Here is a 21,760-nt window from a genome sequence, read left to right as displayed (position 1 = left end):
ATGTCGTCTCTACTAGCAGGGTTGGAGCAAGGGCCCCCGCAGCCGGGCCCCGGTTGCAGCGTGGCCCATTTGGGGGCAGCAGCGCAGGACAGGGGTGGGGGCCGCGTCTGGGAGACCCCTGAGGCGACAGCATGTGGAGGAGGGCACTGGGCTCTCCTCAGGCGCCTTCCCTTGAATGCTAGTCCACCTGCTGTGCTGCTCCCCTTCTCCTTTCCCACACCTGCCTCTTCATCCTCCATCTTCTCCCCCTCCCCCTTCACCCGCCATCTTTCCCTCCCCCTCCCCCTCTCCTCAGGCGCGGGTGCAGACGCTCCTCCCACACGCAGGGGGCGCTGAGGAGAAGAGAACAACACCGCCCTTCCGGGGCGTGCCCGCGCGACTGTCACTTCCGGCGTGCGGGAGGAAGCCGGAAGTGGCTGTGTTTGTGTCGAACATGGCGGCGTTAGCGGAGCCGTGCGCTGGGGTGAGGCTCCACGGGAGCGGGGGCCGTGTCCGTGCGCTGCTCTGGGGCTGTCCCGGGTTTTGGGGCTCGGCTGGTTGCCTCCCCCGCCCTTCTGCTCTATGTTTTGGTGGCTTAAATCTGCCCCGGAGGCTGGGGTGGCGATGTGTCTGCCAGCACGGAATAGTGGCAGCGCGGCATTTGGGGGAGGGGGTCTCTTGAGCACACGCTAATTTCCGTAGCAGCAGGATGTTGGCTCCTGCGGCTGCCCGGCTTTCCCGGCGCCAGGTTGGGGTGGGATGTGTCTTGCGCGAGGGTTGACGGTCGTCTTGTGGAGAGTTTAGAAGCTGGGTGGGATGGTTTGGAGAGGGCTGATCCTGCCTCAGGCCGGGGGTTGACTTGTGGAGGGCCCGTGCGATGTTCCAGGTCTCCTCTGGCAGCTCGGACGAGGAGCCGGTCCCCACGGCGGAGGAGGAGCTGGCGGCCCAGAAGAGGGAGGCGAGGCTGAGGAAGTTCCGGGAGCTCCATATGAAGAGGGTAAGATCTGCCGAGTAGCACGGGCTCCTCCGCTGTGTTTATGGACTTAAAACAGGGGCTTCTGCCTGGAGACAGTCCCTGAGGGGACCTTCAGAGCAAAAGACACATAGCCTGTCCTTAAAGGTCTGACCTAAAACCAGGGGGAGAGGACATCTTGATCACTGTAACATAATTCCACGAGCAGATCTGACAGTCAGGTGAGAGGACTAGCATGGGAGGATTTCTTGGGGCCAGACTAAATTCTTCCTTCATCACAGTGGATTTCATAGATGTTTGGGTGAGAAGGGACCTCAGTAGGTCGTCAGATGCTTTTAACAAATACTCCAGCTGTTCCTCTCGAAAGGAGTGAAACACTGACCGTCAGTTTTTGCTTTTCTAAATTTGGGGGTGGGGGAGACCTTCAGATTCCTCTGGAGAGAATAGAAATGGTAGATATTTAAATGATTAACTAAAAGGCTGAATTAAGTATAGTATTTGATTGATGGGTTCCTCAATGGGTGACATGACCTGCCCTTGCAAAGGATGAAATCGTCTCTTGTCCTTCCTTACTTTTGTAATCTTGTATTATCATTTCCCTTGAGTTGAGACACTGGTTGTTTTTTCCCCCAGAATGAAGCTCGCAAGCTAAATCACCAGGAAGTTGTAGAAGAAGACAAGAGACTTAAGTTGCCACCAAACTGGGAAGCAAAAAAGGCTCGATTGGAATGGGAACTGAAGGTGGAGGAAAAGAAAAAGGTATAAACAAATGCAAATGTTGAAACCATAAGTTTTCTTTCTTGAGGGCTCTGTCCTGTCATGATTTAACCTTGTGTTCAGCAATTAGTGCGACTGTAATGTAACTGCTCTCAGTGCATTTCATTGTGTGTGCGCGCGCGCGCGTGTAAGTCTTATCCAGAATTTAACTGTCCTAACAGGAGGATCTAGATCCAGAGCACTTCTGATATGTGTTTGCACCCCGAAATACACATGCACGCATTAAATTGACAAGCTCACGAAAAACTCCTATCTGAAATACCAAACAATGTATATAAAACTACTAAAATCTGCCTTATCTACTAAGCTTATTCCTTGTCTGCCCTTTTGTTGTGTTGAACTTTAAAGAGTGGCTTGTGTTATGTTAGGAATGTGCTGCAAAAGGAGAAGACTATGAGCAAGTGAAATTGTTGGAAATCAGTGCTGAGGATGCTGAAAGATGGGAAAGAAAAAAGAAAAGAAAAAATCCAGATCTAGGGTTTTCAGGTAAGGATTTTAGTCACTTTTCCCTCCTCTCTCACTAGGGTGTGGGGAAACAGTTATTTAAAATTAGTTCATACGCTTCAACTGAAACTTGTACCACATGATAAAGCATCTGTGTTCATTGCAATCTCTTTTATTTTAAAGATTATGCAGCTGCCCAATTGCGCCAATATCAGAGGTTAACCAAGCAGATTAAACCTGACATGGAACAATATGAAAAGCAAAAGAAAGATACGTGAGTTTAACTTTGACAGCCTCATACTAATTATTTTTTAAAGTATAATTACCTGAAATAATGACTTTTGGCAAACTACTGTATGTAATGGTTAAAATCTTTCTTTGATTCATATAATTCCAAATGCATTTAATCTCTTTTATTCTTATGTATAGTGCAGTACAAATGAATTTCTGTCATAGTCTGAGGACAGTCATCTCCTGGGTGCTACTGTAGAACTGTCACTATTCTCATTCCATTTTGAGACATTGTTAAAGAAATGGTGTTTGAATTTATTTGCCTACTCAAGTATCACAGTTACTAAAGTTTGATGCAGTATTGCTCAATTAGATTGTGAAATGTATCACTAAATCATTATTTAGTCTCCTGAAGTGAATAACTTTCTGGATTTTATAGTGGTTTAAAAAATACTTTAAGTTTTAGGTCCACAGCTAAAATTCTAGATTGATTATTGGAACAATATACAAAATGAATGAAGGCAGTGCTTGTTGCTCTGAATATCACTTCTTCATTCCTTAAGACTCTTTTTTAATATATTGATCTATCTGATGTTCTGTTTGGATTCCTGCACTCTCACAGTTAGTCCACTGTTGGATGTTTTTCAGTAATGAAATGTCTCGTCTTATTATTTATTGTCAAGTATTGCTAACTTCTCCGTCACTCGGCAGGGAAGAATTCTATCCAACATCAAACAGTCTTCTTCATGGAACTCATGTGCCATCTAATGAAGGGGTTGATAGGATGGTTGCTGATCTTGAAAAACAGTAAGTAACAAATAAGATGGTCTTAATTATCTCAAAATGGGTGCCTTCATAAAACACACGATGCTTTTTGTTTGTCATAGTGCATAAAAAGTGTGGTGTCTGTCGAAGTCTACCTAAGGGACCACACCTAATAATTCATAAGCGATTAGAAAGATGCATCGGTGCAGAATGGATGCCTGTGTGTCTTTTTAAGCTTGATTTTCCTGTGGTGTGCATCAGAGTATTTTGAAACAAAACTCCTCAAACATGTTTTTGAAAATGTCAATAGTGGGAAGTCTTGGTGGTCTTGCCTTTGTCCCACAATCATGTTTTGTATGAGAATACAAAAGATGTTGAAATATAGTGCTATTTGTGCAAGCAAACGTGAGGAATAGTTGAGCAAAAAAAGTTATGATGGACGGTGCAGTTGCTAGACAAGAACCAAAGCAATAGTCTCTTCTCTGAAATCTCCCTCTCACCACGCCCAGCAGAGAAGAGCAGCACAACTACCTGTTTATACAAATGTTATAACAACTTTTTGTACTCATGTGAATAAATAATCCAAAATAGAACATGCCATATTGCTTGACTGTGATCAAAGTTCTGTTGTCCATTGGTGTGGATTCAAGATTCACAAAAGCTGACACCTCTTCCATTCCTTTTTAAATAGTGCAGTTTAGGCTTTTTTAATTTCTTCTGATTTGATTGTGTGCATGCACAACTTTGTGGATATAAAAGTTGAAGGATAGGATACTTGGGGATTTGCTCTGAGATTTTTGAATGCTGTACAGAAAAAGGTAGCATCCTGTAGAGCTGGACTCCAAAAAGAGGAGTTGTGGTTACAGGAGTAAAAAATATGCAGCCCTGCTGTTTTTAACCTGTTTCCCATAGGCGAAAACCAAGAAATCAGTTTCTTCTTGTAGCTACCCTGAGGAGATGCATATCGTATATGTTGCAGCTTCCTCTTAATTTTAGTATTGATGGGGCATTGCTCCTGTTAATCTCTTCTACTTAATATTATTTCTTTATGCAGTGGTCTTACAGCACTGATTTTTGTCTTACAGAATTGTAAAACGTGAAAAATACAGTCGGCGACGTTCCTATAATGATGATGCAGATATTGACTACATTAATGAGAGAAATGCCAAGTTCAACAAGAAGGCAGAAAGGTTCTATGGGAAATACACAGCAGAGATTAAACAGAACCTGGAGAGAGGAACAGCTGTCTGAACTGTCAGATCAACATACTTTGTGTTTCTGTGACTAGGTCATTCTGCACAGCCTGCTGGGCTTATACTGAGATGGCTAAACTGTATGATAAAATGCCAATAGAATAACTGTAGACTCTTAATAGTAACATTGTCATTTGTTAATATTAAAGTCTATCGCAAGTTTATTGTCTAAAATACAAGCGCTTGAAGGACAGAAAAACTTAACTTTTCATAGCTTGCCATTCCTAAGGTAACTAAGTTTTGAGTTTTACTAAGTTAACAAACTTACTTCATATTGTTTAGATTTTGAAGCTACTGTGGCATTTTAAGAAAAAACTAAGCTTAATCTGGATTATTGATAAAAGAGAGCACCCTCTGTATTAGTAAATGTGAAGGATCCCTTAAGTTTAGCACAATTAGATGTTGCTAAAATAATACAGTATAGCTGACTTTGGTATTCTTAGTGACATACTCATTTCCTTTACTGATGTATCACTTAAAAACATCAGTCTTTGTAGGGCATATAACTGTCATTTTGTGGAAGAGCTAAACAGTTCTGAATTTATGGTAACAGAAGTGAATTGCTGCTCTTTTATCAGCTTTGTTTTGCTAAGTTACACCTTCTCCATCTTGCTTAACTGGACTGCATCAGCCCTGTGCTGTGGAGCATACTTACCTTCCAACCCCCATCCAGCTAACATTTTCTATACACCTGGTAATGTAAGATACTGGAATTCGAGATTCCTGACTTTAAAGCCAGAAGAGCTTGTAGTTAACATGTAGCTTTCTAGACAAACATGTTGGGAGAAACAAGGCTGATTCCTACCCCCCTCCCACCTGCTTCATACCTTATTAACCTAACCACAAACAGGGAAGGGAGGGGATGGAAGAAGCCAAGCAGCTTGTGAAAAAGCAACTGTGCCTGAATCATAAAAGCAATACAGCAGACTTTTGTGGGTGGTTCTTGCTGTGGGATGCAAGGTTACCCGTCTGTTTTTCTCATTTATTTCTTGGACCATCACAGTATCACTAGAACCCCAATTTACTGAAGTTAGATACATTGTCTTTTAAAAACAAGGATTGTGACAGGAACAAGTTTTTAATAAAGGGTGCCAGCCTGGTGATATAATCACAGCACAGACTGTCTTCAGTCAGTTCTGTACGCATGCAAGAACTAGCCCTAGAGGCACTACCAGGTTTCTGAATGGGATAGATGCATATGTCAATCGGTCTGGTCACAGTAGGTAGTGGACTGACCATCGTGTTCATCTATATCAGCATTGCTCAACCTGGGGGCTCATGACCCAGAAGTGGAGCACAGGAACATGAGAGGGCTGCAAAACGAACTGGTACAAAAAAATAAAAGTTGACAACCAGACCTAGTTTTTTTGATTATTTTCCATGCGCAGTACAGAAGAGAACAGCACACTGTATTGTGGATGCAGAAATTAACAGGATTCTCCCTTCAGCAGGGACCTGCTTACCTCCAGCTTCCATGACGCAAGAGCTAGACACAAAAATCAAGAACCTCACCTATTCTGCAGTGTTAGTCATTAAAGCAAACAAACCTTCTTTGGGCAAGCTTCCCCTAACCTTTGAGAGAGCAGCTTTAAAGAAACATGAAGCCTGGCTCCCTCACTAGAATACTTCATTGAAGTTCTTAGGATTGTTTCCCCCTATCCCTGCCTTCCCCCACCCTTCATCACAGTAACATTATGCTGTATTGAAGTAGCTTTGTTATTTTACTATATACCAAAATCAAACAGTGGAAGCCTGGAGTGTACTGAAGCAAATAATTTAATAAACTGATTTTTTACACTTGGGGCATTGAGCATTAAAGAAACATGTGCAGTGGAACCATGTAAGTTAATCTAAAATAGATAAGAAATGCTTCCTTATGCAACTATGTATGTCATTACTGTTTTTACAAGGAATACATCCTCTGGAATTAAATAGTCTTTACATTTCATTGTGGACAGAAGAGTATGTTCCAAATTGTGAAATCAATTAGCAGAGGAATAGTCAAGAAGCCTAGAAACTCAAGTTACTCAAGGGTAGGCATCTGACATTTTCAAACTTTTCAAGGACTTCCACCATGTGAGGGCTGAAGATATTGATGCTTCATTGGTAGCAGAGATCAACAACTTCACTTCTGATTCTGCTTTAGATTAGGCAATAACTGACAAGCAATTTATACCTGCAGGATTTCAGCAGGAAAGAAGTCTTGTTGAATCAGTACAAGTGACCTTAATGCACGCACATAGGCCCAGGACACGACACAACGAGACAAGTTCAAAAACTAAAGCTTTATTTATTCCAAGTAAACAGATACACAATACAAGTATTCAGAACACGGACTGCTAAACTAACATGAGAAAAGATTACCCACCTGTAATTTCTAATCCATTACAGTGTTGCAAAAAGCTTTTTACAAAATATACAAAGATTCCCACCTGTAATTTCTGGACCACTGTGCTCAGTCTTCTATCTGAAAGACAAACCTAATATTCCAAAATTAAAAACCTCTCAGTAAATACTCAGTATTAAAACAAAGATCTTCAGCCTGGTAGGAGGAGTTCAGACTTCACTACTGGAATGCTTAAGTATCACAACTCTACATAGAAAAGCAAGAGAAGCAGTATTAGTGTGCTCGAAAGGGTGCACTTTTAGGAGAGAAGTTTAAAAATGAGTTTTCTTCTTTCTTGATAGGAACCCATTGCCCATAAGGATTTCCTTTTCTGTCATCTTCTCTTCCTGGGGAAATTGTTATCTCTTTAACAGAGAGACTTGCAGGTTTCTGAGCTACCGGCTTCGCCATTGTGTTCTGGTAAGAAATAAAGCTCCTATTTAGAATGTATTTTCTTCCAATCATCATACAGACAGCTATAGTCAAAGACATTTGTCTACAATGGAGGGTGCTTAAGAATTAATTATATAGTCCGTGGAAGCCCCTCTCAGCATGCCAAAGGCAAGACTTTTTGTCTGATGTCTAAATCTAAATGATCAAAATTGTGCAGCTGGGCCAACGGATCACCACCTACAAAAATTCCTGTTTCATTTCCTGGACCACCATGGCTACAACACTACCAAAACACTGAGGGTATCAATTCTTAGCATGTGTAACCTTGGGTTCACTTGCAGAAAAGTAAACTGTTCAAGTAATTTTTTTTTGTGTTGTTTTTTTAACCCCCCCCCCCCCCCCGATACATTAATGCACAAGCCACACCATTTTGTGAGTTGTCAGTTGCATCTGCATTTCATAAATTTTGTCAATCAAATCTAAACTAAAATTAGGGGTGGAACCACTACCCTGTATCTATCCTTTTGCTTAGCCAAGTTACATTTGGCACAAGTGTCCAATCTCCCAGTCTTCTGAAGTCAAGACTGAATATCTTGTACATGTACTTACATTAGGGCTGAAAGAAATGCCTCTCTGTGCAGTAGCTCTCTCAGTTCCACTTCTAAGCAAGTCTTCCGTAAGTCTTCCAGATGGCTAAAGAAGAGTATGCAAAGTTTATATGGAGGGGAGCCAGGTTTCTTCCCAATTAGATAACGTAGTAAGAAAGGCTAGAACATGAATATTCTAATACAAGCTGGTCTTGACTATTTATATCAGCAGTAGCTCTAAAGCCACAAAGTAAGGTGATGCACATTAAAAAAAAAAAGTGGTGCTGAAGTTAACTTGGAAACATCTAGGTATTTTCACAAGTCCAACTGTGTCAATTTACATGTGCAGCCTCCATGCTCAAGTTTTAAACTGTAACCATCTTATTGCAAGCATGGATTTCACATACATTGAAATGAAATGTTATAGCAAGTTGTGTACAAGTTCTGTATATCAACCCTGCAGAGCTTTGGGGAAGGACAATAAACTTATCTGCAAGTGATGCAGGCCTCTTCTTCTGTACTCTCTCAATCTGGAATATATTGCATACATTATGACAGGGATTGCCTGTACCATTTGTTTAGTTGTCCATGAAACCCTCATTAAGTTTAATTCAGAAATACTAAGTTTAAGATGCTGCTACACGACATATTATAGGTTTGCTCCCTACAGCGTATCAGATAATAGCCATTAACATACATACTGCAAAACTAAAATTTGTTTGTTAAAAATGAATTAACTTTCTTTCCCTCCCCTAAAAATCACAGCAGCTATAGCCCAAGTCCCTTGATTACCACCAGATTTTCTTCATCAATGTCTGCAGACCATATTCATGATTTCTATAAGACAGAAATAAAGTATGTAAAATGCAATGTGTGTTTGGGTACTGGATTTCTGGGAACAGTTTGTTGCATATGAAAAAGACTGACAGTCACCAGGCAGTAAGATTAACCTTTACAAAAGCCTATTAAAATCGATTTTGTGATTAAACCTTAGATTCAGCTCAACTGTATTTGCCAATTACATATAGGCTAGTGAGTCATTTCCTACTGGAGGAAAAACAACAATAAACAAACAACCCCACCCCAACAAAACCCCCACAAGCAAACTAGGTTCTTTCTGCCTTCCTAACCTATCGTTAGTGGGAAAGTGTATGTATTCATGGGGACCAACCACCTCTAAGACTCCAAGGTACTCTTCCAGCATCAGCAGGTCTACAAAGGGTTTGGGGTATTTTGATGAATTTGAAATATTTTTGGGGGGGAAAAATTGCTAAGAGATAATTTCAAAGCAACTTAAGAACAAAAAAAATAAAAAAAGTTAAAACAGTTCATCATGCAGGCTTGTCTCCAAGGAGTTTTGGGAAAAGAGAAAGGAAGAAGTTTACCTTTGAAGTAGGAAACACTCCAGGTCATACTTACCTCAGTAGACTCTGCAGCATCTTCACTTTTCAGGTTTCCGCTGTTTGTCTCTTTGGAAGCAGTGTTGAGTCTCAAACTAGCTGGCAACACAATGTTATTTGTTCCCAGGACTCTGGCAGCATTAGCCTTGGCTATTTCCAGGAGTTCCCTCTTATCTGGGGGGGGGGGAAGTATACAGTAAGCCTGGTGCATCAACCAACACAGAACTAAACACGCACCTAAGCTAGAATGCAAAGTTAAGTTTAACATGCAAAAACCAGCAACCTCCCCCCTCCCCCCCCAAAATCCCCGTAGCTTTCTGTGCTCATTCAGACATACACAGCAGCTCTATAACCTTCCAGTCATTCCCTTTCCACACAATAGAAACAAATACTGGTATTTGCAGAAGACTGTACCTTTCTCACTTAAATGGAGAGGAGATCTACTACGGGATCTTGTTCGTGACCTGTTTCTCCAATTTCTGTAAGCTTCAGGATATACGGTTCTCCCAAATCCATAGTAACGCCGGCCTCTTGATCGCGATCTGCTTCTAGAGTAAGATCTTCTGTAATACGATCTTCCACGAGACCACGACCGACTGCGTGATCTGTACTTTGGAGGAGAACGGCGGTATCTTCTGTAGTGCCTAGGATAGCACCTTCCCCTACATCGATAGCTACGTGATCTCGAACAGCTTCTGGAATACGATCTGGAGTACCGTCTGTACCTCCTGGAACCATTTCTTCTAGCTCTTGACCTTGATCTGGTTCTAGACCTGCTCCAACTCCTTGAAGAAGCCGAAGACGAAGAACTTGAACTGGACTGTGAACTGGAAGATGATCTGCTCGATGATCTTGATGTTGATCTGTCACGACTTCTTTTGGACCTGGAGTGGGAATTTCTCCCCTCTGGAGAGCTTAGAGTTAAATCATCCATGAAGTCTGTCATCTCATCTGTCTTATTAGCCTTCACCTTCTCAGTGCCAGTGCTTTTAGCAACTGTCTCTGCTTTGACTGATGTTCCACTCGAATGCCCAGTCTCGGTTCCTGTTTTGGAACAAAAAGCTCTTGTAAGATTTGGCGGCGGGGGATAAATCATAACTTCCTAGAGGAATGAACATCCCAGGTCAAGTTTTTCACAACTCCACCCCCCCTTGTATGCTGTGACCTTGACAGCTGTTTAATGAGTTTCTTTCCTTACAAGAGGAAAACCTCACTTAAAAGAATTTAAAGTTTCTAAATAAGCAGTTCAAGTCGTATATCAAATGAGGATTTTATGCTGCTTTATAAATACTAGTTAGCAACACAACTTTAAGCAAAATCAGCCACATTCACAGAATAAACCAAGCCATGGCCAAATTAAATGTTTAAATATCCCTTCAATATCAAGATGCGCTCCTCCAAACAAAGCACGACAGCCAAGAGAACTTCATTTCAACAACTTATCCAGGGTTGGGTGTTTTGTAGTTTCCCATACCCAGATACAGAATTTTAAATGGAAAAAGCAATCTGTGAAGTCGTTTCCTGTCCGGCGGTAGCACAGCCCACTTTCTTGCTTAGAAGCCACTTGCAAACACAGCAGCAGGCGTTGGGCAGGGGCTACAATTCATCAAGGGGCTAGTGGCAGACACGGTTCCTTGGGTGAATTTGATATCTTTTATTAGACCAACCCAAAGAGTTGGAGAACAGTTATTAAGCAAGCTTTCGAGTTCAAAAACCCTTCATCAAGCTAAGGAAGTTTCAGCGGTGGGTGTGCGCTCTTCCTGGATGGAAGGGGCTAGCGAAGCTCATAGCCCATTTCATCAGCATTTACATACACATTTGAGAAATAGTATGCTAATAACTAAAATGGCTGCCGGCGGCAGCCATTTTAGCCGCAATCACCTGCTCCAGTCGGCGCGGCCTCTCCTGCCCCCCCCCACCACCGGGGTGCGTTTTTCCCCCCTCAAGTAAACAAAACTGCCATGTTTTATCCTCTGAATTTGCGGTCCACACTGGCTCAACGCAAGAACCGGCCAGCGCCGCAGCTCGTCCGCGCCAGGCCTGCAGCGTCGAAGCAGGGTTACCGCTGTCCCATCGCGAGGCGGGAGTCTCGCCCGCTCCCTGCGTACACACACCTGCCCGCCCCAACAGAAGCACGTTTCTGTGCCGCACACGCGTGCGCGACCGAGCCCGCCTGGACGAGACGGGGCAGTTTTACTGGTCGCTGTGTGTCTGGTGTTGTGCCCCCCCACCCCCATGCAAGCGGGGTCGAGACGCGGCGCGGGCAGAGAAGGGGGGGAGGGGAGCAAAGGGAACCCAAAACAAGGCGGTTTTCACCATCAGGCACTTACCGCTGGGGGCAGCAGCACACCCCCTCCCGCTCCTGAGGAGAGACACACGGGTGAGCCGGCGCTCCCGCGCTTCTTACCCGCCTCGCGGGAACAAACCGCCGCCCCCCACCCCGGTCAGCCCCCTAGCGATGCAGAGCACCCCACATGGAGGCACTGCCCCCCTCACGCCGCAGCCGCGGGCGCGCGCGCGACTCACTGGTCGCCGTTGGGCAGGCCGCCCCCGCACGGGTCCTGCGGGGACCCCCCCGCTCCGTGGGTCACCCCCATGTCGGCAGCGCCCCGCTCTCGGCCCCCCTCCCCACACACACGCGCAAACGCAACCAGCCTCCCGCCGCGACTGAGCGCGCTTGGAAGCTTCCAGAAGCCTCCACCCTCCCCTCTGACGTCACCGCGAGGCAAGTGCGCAAGCGCGCGGCTACCCCCGCCCCTCTGCCACAGCGGAGCATGCGCGCCGGCCCAACAAAACAGCCCCCTCCGCCGCAACTGCGCATGCGCAAAGCAGTCGGTTTCCCCCGTCGTCATGACAGCCCTCCCCACTTCGATCCGGCAGTGCGCATGCGCGAGTTTGCCGCTGCTTCCGGGTTGTTTGCCCCGCCTCTGTGGCCGGAAGTGGGTGCTGAGGGAGGCGGCGTGGGCCCCGCCTGGCGGTAAGCGGCGGGGAGCAGGCCCCGGGCCCCCGCCAGCCTCGGGGCCGGGCTGCAGCCCCCGTGCATCGTGCGGGCGGGGCCAAGCCCCCAAATGAACCCGGGGCATGGGTCTGGGCCCGACGGGCCAGGCCCCCAAATCAGCCCGAGGCAGGGGCCGTGGGCCCAGTCTCCCCCCCCCACCCCCTGCACCGACATCCGCGACGGGCTCTGAGGGACGACCCCAGGCACCGTCTCTGCAGCGATGGTTTATTCCCAGAAACATAGTGGTGAGCACTAGGGCCGTGCGAAGCAAGCTCTGTTCAATTTCGGATCCGGCCCGAATTCGGGGGCAGCGATGCGATTCGTTGATTCGGATCACCGTCCCCAATTCGATTCGGACGCATCCAAATCTGAAGAGTCAGTGTCGATTCGGAGGTAGACGTGGCTTTAAATGGTTTTTCTACGTACCTTGAGGTACCGGCAGGACTCATGATCGCTGGGGCTCCTGGAGGGCCCCCCCACGTGCTCATTGGAGGACCCAGAAGTATTACTGGGCTCACCGGGGAGCGCTCCTGGGGGGACACCCCCCTCCCCCCAGCAGCCCAGGATCGGCCGCAGGGGGACCCCAGGTGCCCCCCCCCCCCCAGAATTGCCAGTCACCAAACCAAGGGCAGGGCCCCCTGAATGCTTCCTGGTGGACCCGGAAGTGCTTCTGGTCCACTTCCGGGTCTGCTGCTGAGTGCGTTGGGGACACCCGCCCCCCGGCGTTCCTGTGGGACGCTCCGTGCGCCCCAGCATCGCGGCATTCACGAGCCACCGACTTCCGAGAGGTACGTAGAAAAATATTTAAAGCTGTGTCTATCTCCGAATCTTTCCGAATCGATTCGGAGGGTTCCAGGTCGATTCGGAGAGATTAAAGGGTCCTCTGATTCGATTCGGATTCAGTGATTCGGCCGCCGAATCGGGCTGAATCTCCACTGAATCAAATCGGGGGTCAAAGCTTCGCACAGCCCTAGTGAGGATGCCCGGGAAGCATCCCTTGCGCTGTATTCAATCGCAGTGGTGCTGGGCACCCCAGAGTGCCTTCGCTCCCTCATTTCCAGGGGCACAGAGCTGGAGCGGATAGGCAGAGCCTGTTGCCTTTGCTTCTGAAATTTAGGCATGGATTTGGCGTTCTCGTTCACAGCCCTCGGAGAGGCCCCAGAAGGCCGCTTAGGACAGTTCTCGCCACTAACTAGCATGTAACTCCCTGTCTGCCCTGCTCCGTGTATACGTCACGTTTAGTGGGGGGGGCAGCCTGCAGCATTTTCAGCGTGCTGATGACATCCAGATTTTTTTTTAACTATCCCCAAAAACTTTGACATCTTCATGTTTTAGTGTGGTTACCTCATGGTAGTGTTACAAGATATCCTTTATATAAGAAAGTAAATATGGCTTTTTCATCTAACTTGTTAGAGAACTGAAAAATGTCTGGATTTCTTGAGAGCATGAGATGCTCAGAGTGCGTTGATTGGGGAGAAAAGCGAAATACAATTGCATCCATTGCTGCTGGTGTGCTGGTATGTATAACTAACCAGATACCCTTTTTTATTTTACACGAGCTTTTGTCATGTACTTGAGTCACTACTGAAGTGAAAAGTGCTGTTTAAGACAAGAGCAATATGCTAACACCCACTGAATACAGGATGCTGGCAGCTCGTACTGGATCTTGTGTTACTGCTTTCAGAGTAGTTATCCTGGAAGTATAAATTCAGTTAAGATAAGAGTGTATGAATTCAGGTAATAGAATGGGCATACAAGCAAGTTATCACATGGTAAGCTAGGCTGTGAATTTAGGGCAGGTCAGCTACACAGCAGGTATCCATCCACATGCTTTTTTACCTGCGTTTTACGAAAATAACTAGGCTACTTTACATTTACCACAGAATGAAAATAAGCGCAAATAGTTACCGTGAAATAGTTGAAGTGCTTGAAGATAATGCTGTAGCTTATCTTGCGGTTACTTGCTTGGGCGGTGCTACCATAATGATATAGCCTCGTCAGAATTGGAGAGAAAAGAGTTTGGCCTAATCTACACATGAAAGGCAATCTGTGTTTTGACAGACAACTACCAAACATAATTTCTTTTTTTTTTAATATCAAAAGTCTAGGGAGTCCCAAAAGTTGTTCAGTTAGCACTCCCCTCAAGCCCCCCAGTCAGAACTTGATCTGATTTACTTTACTCATAATTATGATATTCTGTTGCACCACTGAGCAGGCTTGTGGTAGGGTCTCATTTCAGGGTAGTTCCAGGGACATTTATACAGACACATTTAAAAAATGTAGCTTAGTGAATATATTTAAGGAAAACACACTTTTATAAGGCTTTCTTAAATGATGTTTCTGTGGAAATCTTAAGCATGGGCTGCTCCACTTTTCTCATTTTCCACCAATTTAATGCTGCATATCTAACTGCTCTTGTTTCATCTTGTTCCCAACTAAATAACCAGCAAAACTCTCATTGACTTAAATGGAAACTAAATTGGCCATATAACTTTTTTCATATAAGCTAATGTATCTTTTGCTGCAACAATCTTGTAATGCTGTTGGGTGTAATCATGTCTGCGTTTTAAGTCATTTTATTTTAAATAGTTTTTTACAGGCTGGTGGATTATCATAGATGCAGCTGTTAAGTATCCTGACATGGAACAGTTCAACCATTCATACCATGCTTGTGGAGTTATAGCCACTATTGCATTCCTAATGTAGGTGCAATTCTTTATCAGCTACATGCTTTATAAAACTTGCATTGTGCAAATAATGTAAAAAATACAGGTTTTAAGGCAAACTTTCATAGACCTGTCAAACATAAATGGACATTATTTCTGCAAGGTGGGTCACTAGGAGCTCACATAGAAGACATAGTCACTCGGTCATGGTTGATTCCAAGATGAACATGAGTCGTCAATGTGATGAAGTGATCAACAAGCACTCTATCGTGCATTAGCAGGTGCATTATGAACAGGTCCAGGGAGGTGATGCTTCCCCTCTATGTGGCATTGGTTAGGCCGCAGTTGGAGAACTGCATCCAGTTTTGGGCACCGCGCTTCAAGAGGAATGTGGACAACTTTGAGAGGGTTCAAAGAAGGGCCACTCATATGGTTAGGGGACTGCAGGCAAAGCCCTACGAGGAGAGATTGAGGGACCTCGATCTCTTCAACCTTCGCAAGAGAAGGCTGAGAGAGGATCTTGTGGCCGTTTACAAATTCATCGGTGGGGGGGGCAGCAAGGAATAGGAGATGCCTTGTTTACCAGTGCACCCCTTGGAGTAACTAGGAACAAAGGCCACAAACTGATGGAAAACAGATTTAGGTTAGACTTCAAGAAGAACTTCTTTATGGTAAGGGTTGCCAGAATCTGGAATGGGCTTCCAAAGAAAGCGGTGCTCTCCCTACCTTGGGGGTCTTTAAGAGGAGGCTAGACATGCACCTGGCTGGGGTCATCTAATCCCATTGCTCTTTCCCAGCCTGAGCACGGGTTTGGACTCGATGATCCTCTGAAGTCTCTTCTGACCCAAATATCTATGAATCTATGAATACCAACAGACTCTATTTATATTGATTGCAAGTGATTGGATTACAAGCCAAGTCTCTTAATACCTACCATATATATTCTTACTAATTTCAACATTCTAAATAGGATACTGTTTGAAAAAGCATTTTTTTTTTCAAATTTGAGTTAGTTGTACCTTCTTGCAAAGCAAAGCTTGCAGAAAATATAATAAATTCTCACTATTAGCATATACAGTAATAGAAGAAAATCACAAAAAGTAGTAATTCTGTTTTTACTGTATTGTTCAATTCCCTTCTGTTTCTTTTATGTAGGATCAATGCAGTATCAAATGGTCAAGTTCGTGGTGACAGTTACAGTGAAGGCTGTCTTGGACAAACAGGTAGTAATAAATCACATTATAACTAGAACTGTGCATGTGGATAATGCAGTGCTTTGATGTAGATTTGTTTCGTAAATAAAACAAGTGTGGCATTGTATATTCTTGATATGCCACTAATAAGCCTTTTTACAGGATATTAACTTGATTTCTTTTTCATATATGTCAAAAGTTTATTCATTTTACATGATTTTGTCAAACAAGCACTTTTAATTTCCACACCTTGTTTTGCCCACCGCCTACACATTTCGCAATAATTGTTAATAGTTTTTGGTTTCATTCTTCTGGCATCTGAGACACTCTAAAACAATTTAGTATGAAACAATCAATTTGGCCCCCATAGTTTTGGCTGCTACGTTTTCCAGATGGTCACCATATAACTTACTGATTCTTATCTTGGTGTGTAGTGCAAGCTTGCTTTTTTTGTCCAACATAAGATCTGTTTCATTTTGGCTGGTTGGTGCTATCAGCTATCTTAACGTTCTCTGTATGCATCATGGGTGGAAGTCACCTCTTGTAGAGGACTTGCACAAGTCTTAGGCACCACTCTCCACAGTGACAAGGAGCACAGCTGTCATGTAAGCAGCTGCAGCTCTGGAGTTTCAAAGCAGTAACAGGATGATGCTATTGCTAGTTCCCTACAACATCTAGGATGTGTGTTAGATGTGTTTGTATTTTGCATACAGTGGCAGTCCTAGTCTAGAAGGCTGTGTTTCTACAATAAAGTACATTGAAACGAGCATATTTCAAGTTAAAGTACATGTGCACATTCTTTTTAAGGCGCTCGCATCTGGCTGTTTATTGGTTTTATGATGGCCTTTGGATCTCTGATTGCTTCTATGTGGATCCTTTTTGGAGGCTATGTTGTTAAAGGTAAGATGCAATACAGATTTTAATATCAAACCTATTTTGATTTTTACATGGGCATTGCATAAATTTATGTGAACTTCCCTCTGAATCGACTCTCAGAAGATCTGTTTTAGTATTTATGATGTTTTAAGCAGGGTAAATGGAAAAGGCCCTTAATCCCAATTTCTGTTCTAGTTTGTATTCTAGTCTTTCTGCCTTACATTGCCTATAGGACCCTCCAGTGTTGGCTACAGCCACAAGAAACTTTGCTTTCCCTGGGGAAATGTTTCTTCGTGTTGACAGAGCAAAGTATGGTGTTGCCCACAGTACATTACTCATCAGTATTGTTATCTGTGAGCCACTGATCATATTCAGTAATTGTCTCACATGGGTAGTTTTGCTGTGCAGTGACAATGCCAAAAACCCTATGATCTATTCAGCTGGTTTAGATGTAGAACCCTGTTCATCTGTCTGTTAAAGATATAAATAGTTCACAAGGACATAGAAAATATCTTACAGGAAGTATAGTGTAAGCTGCGGTGTTTGTAAAACAAGTGTTTGTTTTCCCTCTACTTGGCTGCCACAGCCTGGAATATTATTGTTTGTCACTCCTCTTATTTTATTTACAACAAAAATAAAAAGGCTCTTTGATCACACATTTGCTGTATCAGACAAATAATCCTTGTTAACCTGATGCTGGAACATTCATGAAATAACAGATTATATCAGACAATAAAAAGAATATTTTCATAAAAAATTGGAAAATTATTTTTGTTTTCTTTTACCAGAGAAACCAGTAGTCTATCCAGGAATAGCCGTCTTCTTCCAGAACGCATTTATCTTTTTTGGGTAAGTCTGTGTTTTCTTTCTTATTCTTCTAAATTAAATCTAGTTAGTTATAATTGTGATCGCTGTGAAGAAAAAGAGCTAGTTTGTAATAAAGTATGTTTAGGCAGCGTTTAGAGATCTGCCTGTTTGCATCTTGTTGCAGGATCAGGACTTTATATTCAGAATCACTGAATACTGAAGTCTGTTAGCTATCAAGACTTTGGATCTGACTGCTCTTTTTTGGAAGCAAAAGTCCTTATGCTTTGTGAAAACATCATATACTCATGGTTTGGTTTGTTGTTTTTTTCTCTAAACAGAGGACTGGTCTTTAAATTTGGTCGCACTGAAGATTTGTGGCAGTGACTGTCTGAGGAAGTGCATCAGCCCTCTCTCTCTTTCCACTGCACGCTCCTGATCTTTTTGTAAAACCATTTTGTAAGCTGTTGCTCCTGGATTATGTCTGAGGATAAAATGAGCACAATGTGGAATCACGACACTAATTTTTTTATTCTGGTAAAAATTTGTACTCTGCTGTTGGCTTTAAATGGTGTGACTGTGTTTCACTGAAATGTAAAGTTGATGATGGAAAATGTAGCAATGGAAGTCACTTTTTATGGTATATTATTTGTTACAAATAAATGTCGTAGATGAATAATAGCTGTGTTTAACCAAGTGTTCTACACTCTCTAAGGTCCAAAATGGCAATTAAAAATGCTTTAAAACAACCTTTAAATATATTTATTAAGATACAATATTTCGTATAGCTAATATTACACTATATAAATATTTCGTGAATTTCAGAACTCTCTGGCCTGTGGCACTTTATTTTCCACAAAATACAGTTTTGTTTCTGTATGAATATTTGGACTGCAATATTATGACCTTTCATAAGTAATAGTCAAATAAAGGTTTGTTATTGCTGCATGGAAAAATTGGAGATTAACTTTATTTTAGCAACCAGGCTTTTTATATAATTAGCTAATGTGAATATTTGCTCTTATACTAGATGATGGATAATTTGTCCATGAAGTTTGTTACAAGCTACATTTTAGTTTGCAAGGGAATAAAAAATCCTTTTACAAGACTTGGGTACCCTGGCTCTACAAACAGTGCTCCTATATGGTTTAATTCTTGAGTTTAGCTTCCAGAGGGGAAAGGGAATGTTTCTGAATTTGTTTCTTTGAAATTGTTATGGGTATTAGCAAGGCTCTGCCATACCTACCTGGCTGACAGCCTCTGTTAAATGGCATACTATCCTTCTCCAAGTACTGTGGGATTTCTTAAGTCAACATAGTTTCATAGTAGCTAGGGTCAGGAGGGACCTGATCAGATCATCTGGCCTGACCCCCTGCCACAGGCAGGAATGAATGCTGGGTTCACAAGACCCGGGACAGGTGATCATCCAACCTCTCTTGAATTTGCCCAAGGTAGGGGCGAGGACCACTTCCCTGGGAAGTTGGCTCCAGATCCTGGCCACCCTAACTGGAAAATATTGCCTTCTGATCTCCAACCTAAACTTATTCTCCATCAGCTTATGAGCATTGTTCCTCATCACCCCAGGTGGTGCTGGGGAGAAAAGGGCTCTGCCTATTTGCTGTTGATCCCCCCCTCATGAGCTTGTAGGCAGCCACCAGGTCCCCCCTCAGCCTCCTCTTGCTGAGGCTGAACAGGTTCAGGTCCCTCAGTCTCTCCTCGTAGGGCCTGTCCTACTGCCCTCTCACCAAACAGGTGGCCCTCCTCTGAACCCTCTCCAGGCTGGCCACATCCCTCTTGAGCTGCGTCCAGTTCTGGGCACCGCACTACTCCAACTGCAGCCTGACCAAAGTCGCATAGAGGGGGAGGATCACCTCTCTGGACCGGCTTGAGATGCACCTTTGGATGCATGACAAGGTCTGGCTGGCCTTGCTGGCTGCGGTCTGGTATTGGCGGCTCATGTTCATCTTGGAGTCGATAATGACTCCGAGATCCCTTTCCGCCTCTGTGCTTTCAAGAAGGGAACTCCCCAGCCTGTATGTGTGCTGTGGATTTCTTCTCCCCAGGTGCAGCACCCTGCATTTGTCTATGTTGAACCCCACCCTATTCTCATCTGCCCACTTTTGTAGTCTGTCTAAATCTATTTGCAGCCTCTCCCTTCAAGTGTGTCCACCTCGCCCCACATCTTAGTGTCCTCAGCAAACTTGGATAATTTAGTCAACAAGATTTATCTGATTGAGTCTACAAGATGCATCTTTTCTAGGTTCTTTCAACTACCTTATGACAGCTGCTTTAGCTGTGCTCCTAACACATCCTGTATACTTCCTTTTCTTTTTTCCTGCACAACTTCAGAGAAAAGTTCTCGAACACTCTGGTGAATCTTGGCGTGTGTTAAACTTTTCATTGCATTTAATACCTAGTGATTTCCAGTCCTTTCCTTTTCAAAGACATTTAGAAAGCTTTCTGTACCTTTTGGTGGATTTACAACTTTCACATCATAGCTCAATCTTCCAAATATTTGGAAATTTTTATGTCTATATCTTTAACCTGGCAAATGCCTCTAGTGTCTTGCCAAACTGTAATGTTATTTCTTTTTAGACATTTCCACTGGTTTGCATGTTATTGAGGAGGGGGAGGTAGTTTGTTTTCTGTTTGACTTGAGACTAAACCTGGATTTGTACCTTGTAGACTAAGTAAATCAGAGATGTATAGCATAAGCTTTTGTAAGCAGAGGGCTTACTTCCTCAGGTGCTATGTACAGTCTTCACTCTCATGTACACGACACGTGTGGAAATAAGCCTCTTGGTTACAGAAGCTTATGCTATACATCTCTGATACAAATCTATCCTGCCTTTTATATGTTGTTGCCAAGCTCATAATTGACTTGCATGTTGTATTCTTCTGCTTGAGTTAAGACTGGATGGAGTTCTCCATATTTTTCGTAACTAATTCACTCTGAATCAGCATTGAATCTGGATTTGGCCGAATCGAATCGAATCGGGCCGGTGATCTGAATCAGTGAATTGAATCACTGTCCCCTGCATCGGGCCAAATCAGATTTCAATTGAATATAGCCCGTTTTGCACACCCCTAATAAGTATATCAGGAGTACATCAGGGCCTGGGGGAGCAACTATTTGCCAAGGCCCCCCAGGGGAGGATTAGAAATAATGGGCACAAGCTGATTGAAGGTCGCTTCAGACTAGATATAAGAAAAAACTTCTTTATAAGCTGAGTGCTGAGGATTTGGGACAGGCTCCCCCCAGATGTGGTACAGTCGTCCACCCTAGTGATCTTCAAAAAGCATCTTGATGCCCATCTTGCTGGGGTCATATGACCCCAGCGGTCTTTCCTGCCCAAAGTGCAGGGGGGCCATACCTGATGGATCTGTAAGGTCCCTTCCAGCCCCTAACAAATATGATATGTTCCTGTAGGGACCAAGACATTACCTATCAAATGCTCTGGTCCATGACTACCTCCCCTATCAGTCAACTATAGGGAATTATAGAAGGCACTATAGAATTATTAACTAGCAATATTTATCTAGTGCAGCTGCAAGGTCAAGGAAAAAGGCAACCCTGGAAGGTTTTTCCAGTAGAAATAAGATGGACCAACAGTGGCAGCTTAAAGTTACTTCAGTTAGGACACAGAAAGCAAAATAACTGTATAAAGCTATTGTCTTCCTTAATCATACTGTATGTTACTTACCAGTTCACACAAGTATTCCCAAAATACCTTTAAATAGTCTTGTCACTAACTTTGAAATATATTCCTCAGATCTTCCTATGGCTCCTAACATTAATCACAGTTACCAATTAATTTAAATGAGCCTGTACAGAAAGTCTGTCAAAGCTACTTAATTCCTTTTAAAGGAGAGAGATTTTTAATGAGTGGGACTGGTTTTATAATCCAACTTTAAATCATGATTAATGAAGTGATAAATGAAAAGACTGGTGTTGTAAAAATGACTGCTCAAACTTATTCTTTACTGGCTCTTTATTTTGTATAAGTTAGAGATGACAAGGCAGGCACGAGAGCT

At 43.5% G+C, this 21,760-nt stretch overlaps 3 protein-coding genes across 5 annotated transcripts; 2 read left to right on the top strand and 1 right to left on the bottom strand.

Moving 5' to 3' along the window:
* The first annotated feature begins 381 nt into the window (after positions 1–381).
* On the top strand, positions 382–6,370 carry SYF2 (SYF2 pre-mRNA splicing factor). Its single transcript, XM_006276771.4, has 7 exons — positions 382–463; positions 866–976; positions 1,586–1,711; positions 2,098–2,215; positions 2,357–2,447; positions 3,116–3,211; positions 4,255–6,370. The coding sequence occupies exons 1-7, from the start codon at positions 434–436 to the stop codon at positions 4,418–4,420; spliced, it is 738 nt and encodes a 245-aa protein (XP_006276833.2). The 5' UTR covers positions 382–433; the 3' UTR covers positions 4,421–6,370.
* Positions 6,371–6,688: 318 nt separating this feature from the next.
* On the bottom strand, positions 6,689–11,821 carry RSRP1 (arginine and serine rich protein 1). Of its 2 annotated transcripts, XM_014605736.3 has the most exons (6): positions 11,715–11,813; positions 11,519–11,550; positions 9,603–10,232; positions 9,208–9,362; positions 7,811–7,894; positions 6,689–7,225 (listed from the first exon to the last, which is right to left on the bottom strand). In XM_014605736.3, exons 1-6 carry the CDS (start codon positions 11,783–11,785, stop codon positions 7,043–7,045), a joined length of 1,155 nt encoding a protein of 384 aa, XP_014461222.2. In that variant the 5' UTR covers positions 11,786–11,813; the 3' UTR covers positions 6,689–7,042. The 2 variants fall into 2 exon arrangements, with proteins under 2 accessions (XP_014461222.2, XP_014461224.1); XM_014605738.3 differs by lacking the exon at positions 11,519–11,550 and having other exon boundaries at positions 11,715–11,821.
* Positions 11,822–12,058: 237 nt separating this feature from the next.
* Positions 12,059–18,681, top strand: TMEM50A (transmembrane protein 50A). Of its 2 annotated transcripts, none has more exons than XM_006276773.4 (7): positions 12,059–12,165; positions 13,600–13,703; positions 14,776–14,888; positions 16,008–16,075; positions 16,853–16,945; positions 17,710–17,770; positions 18,067–18,681. In XM_006276773.4, exons 2-7 carry the CDS (start codon positions 13,611–13,613, stop codon positions 18,110–18,112), a joined length of 474 nt encoding a protein of 157 aa, XP_006276835.1. In that variant the 5' UTR covers positions 12,059–12,165; positions 13,600–13,610; the 3' UTR covers positions 18,113–18,681. The 2 variants fall into 2 exon arrangements, with proteins under 2 accessions (XP_006276835.1, XP_019354439.1); XM_019498894.2 differs by lacking the exon at positions 12,059–12,165 and adding an exon at positions 12,250–12,431.
* Positions 18,682–21,760: the final 3,079 nt, after the last annotated feature.

This window comes from Alligator mississippiensis, chromosome 6 (genome assembly GCF_030867095.1).
Source record: "Alligator mississippiensis isolate rAllMis1 chromosome 6, rAllMis1, whole genome shotgun sequence".
In the NCBI taxonomy this organism is placed as follows: Eukaryota; Metazoa; Chordata; order Crocodylia; family Alligatoridae; genus Alligator; species Alligator mississippiensis.
This window is presented reverse-complemented; position numbering and strand designations above follow the sequence as displayed.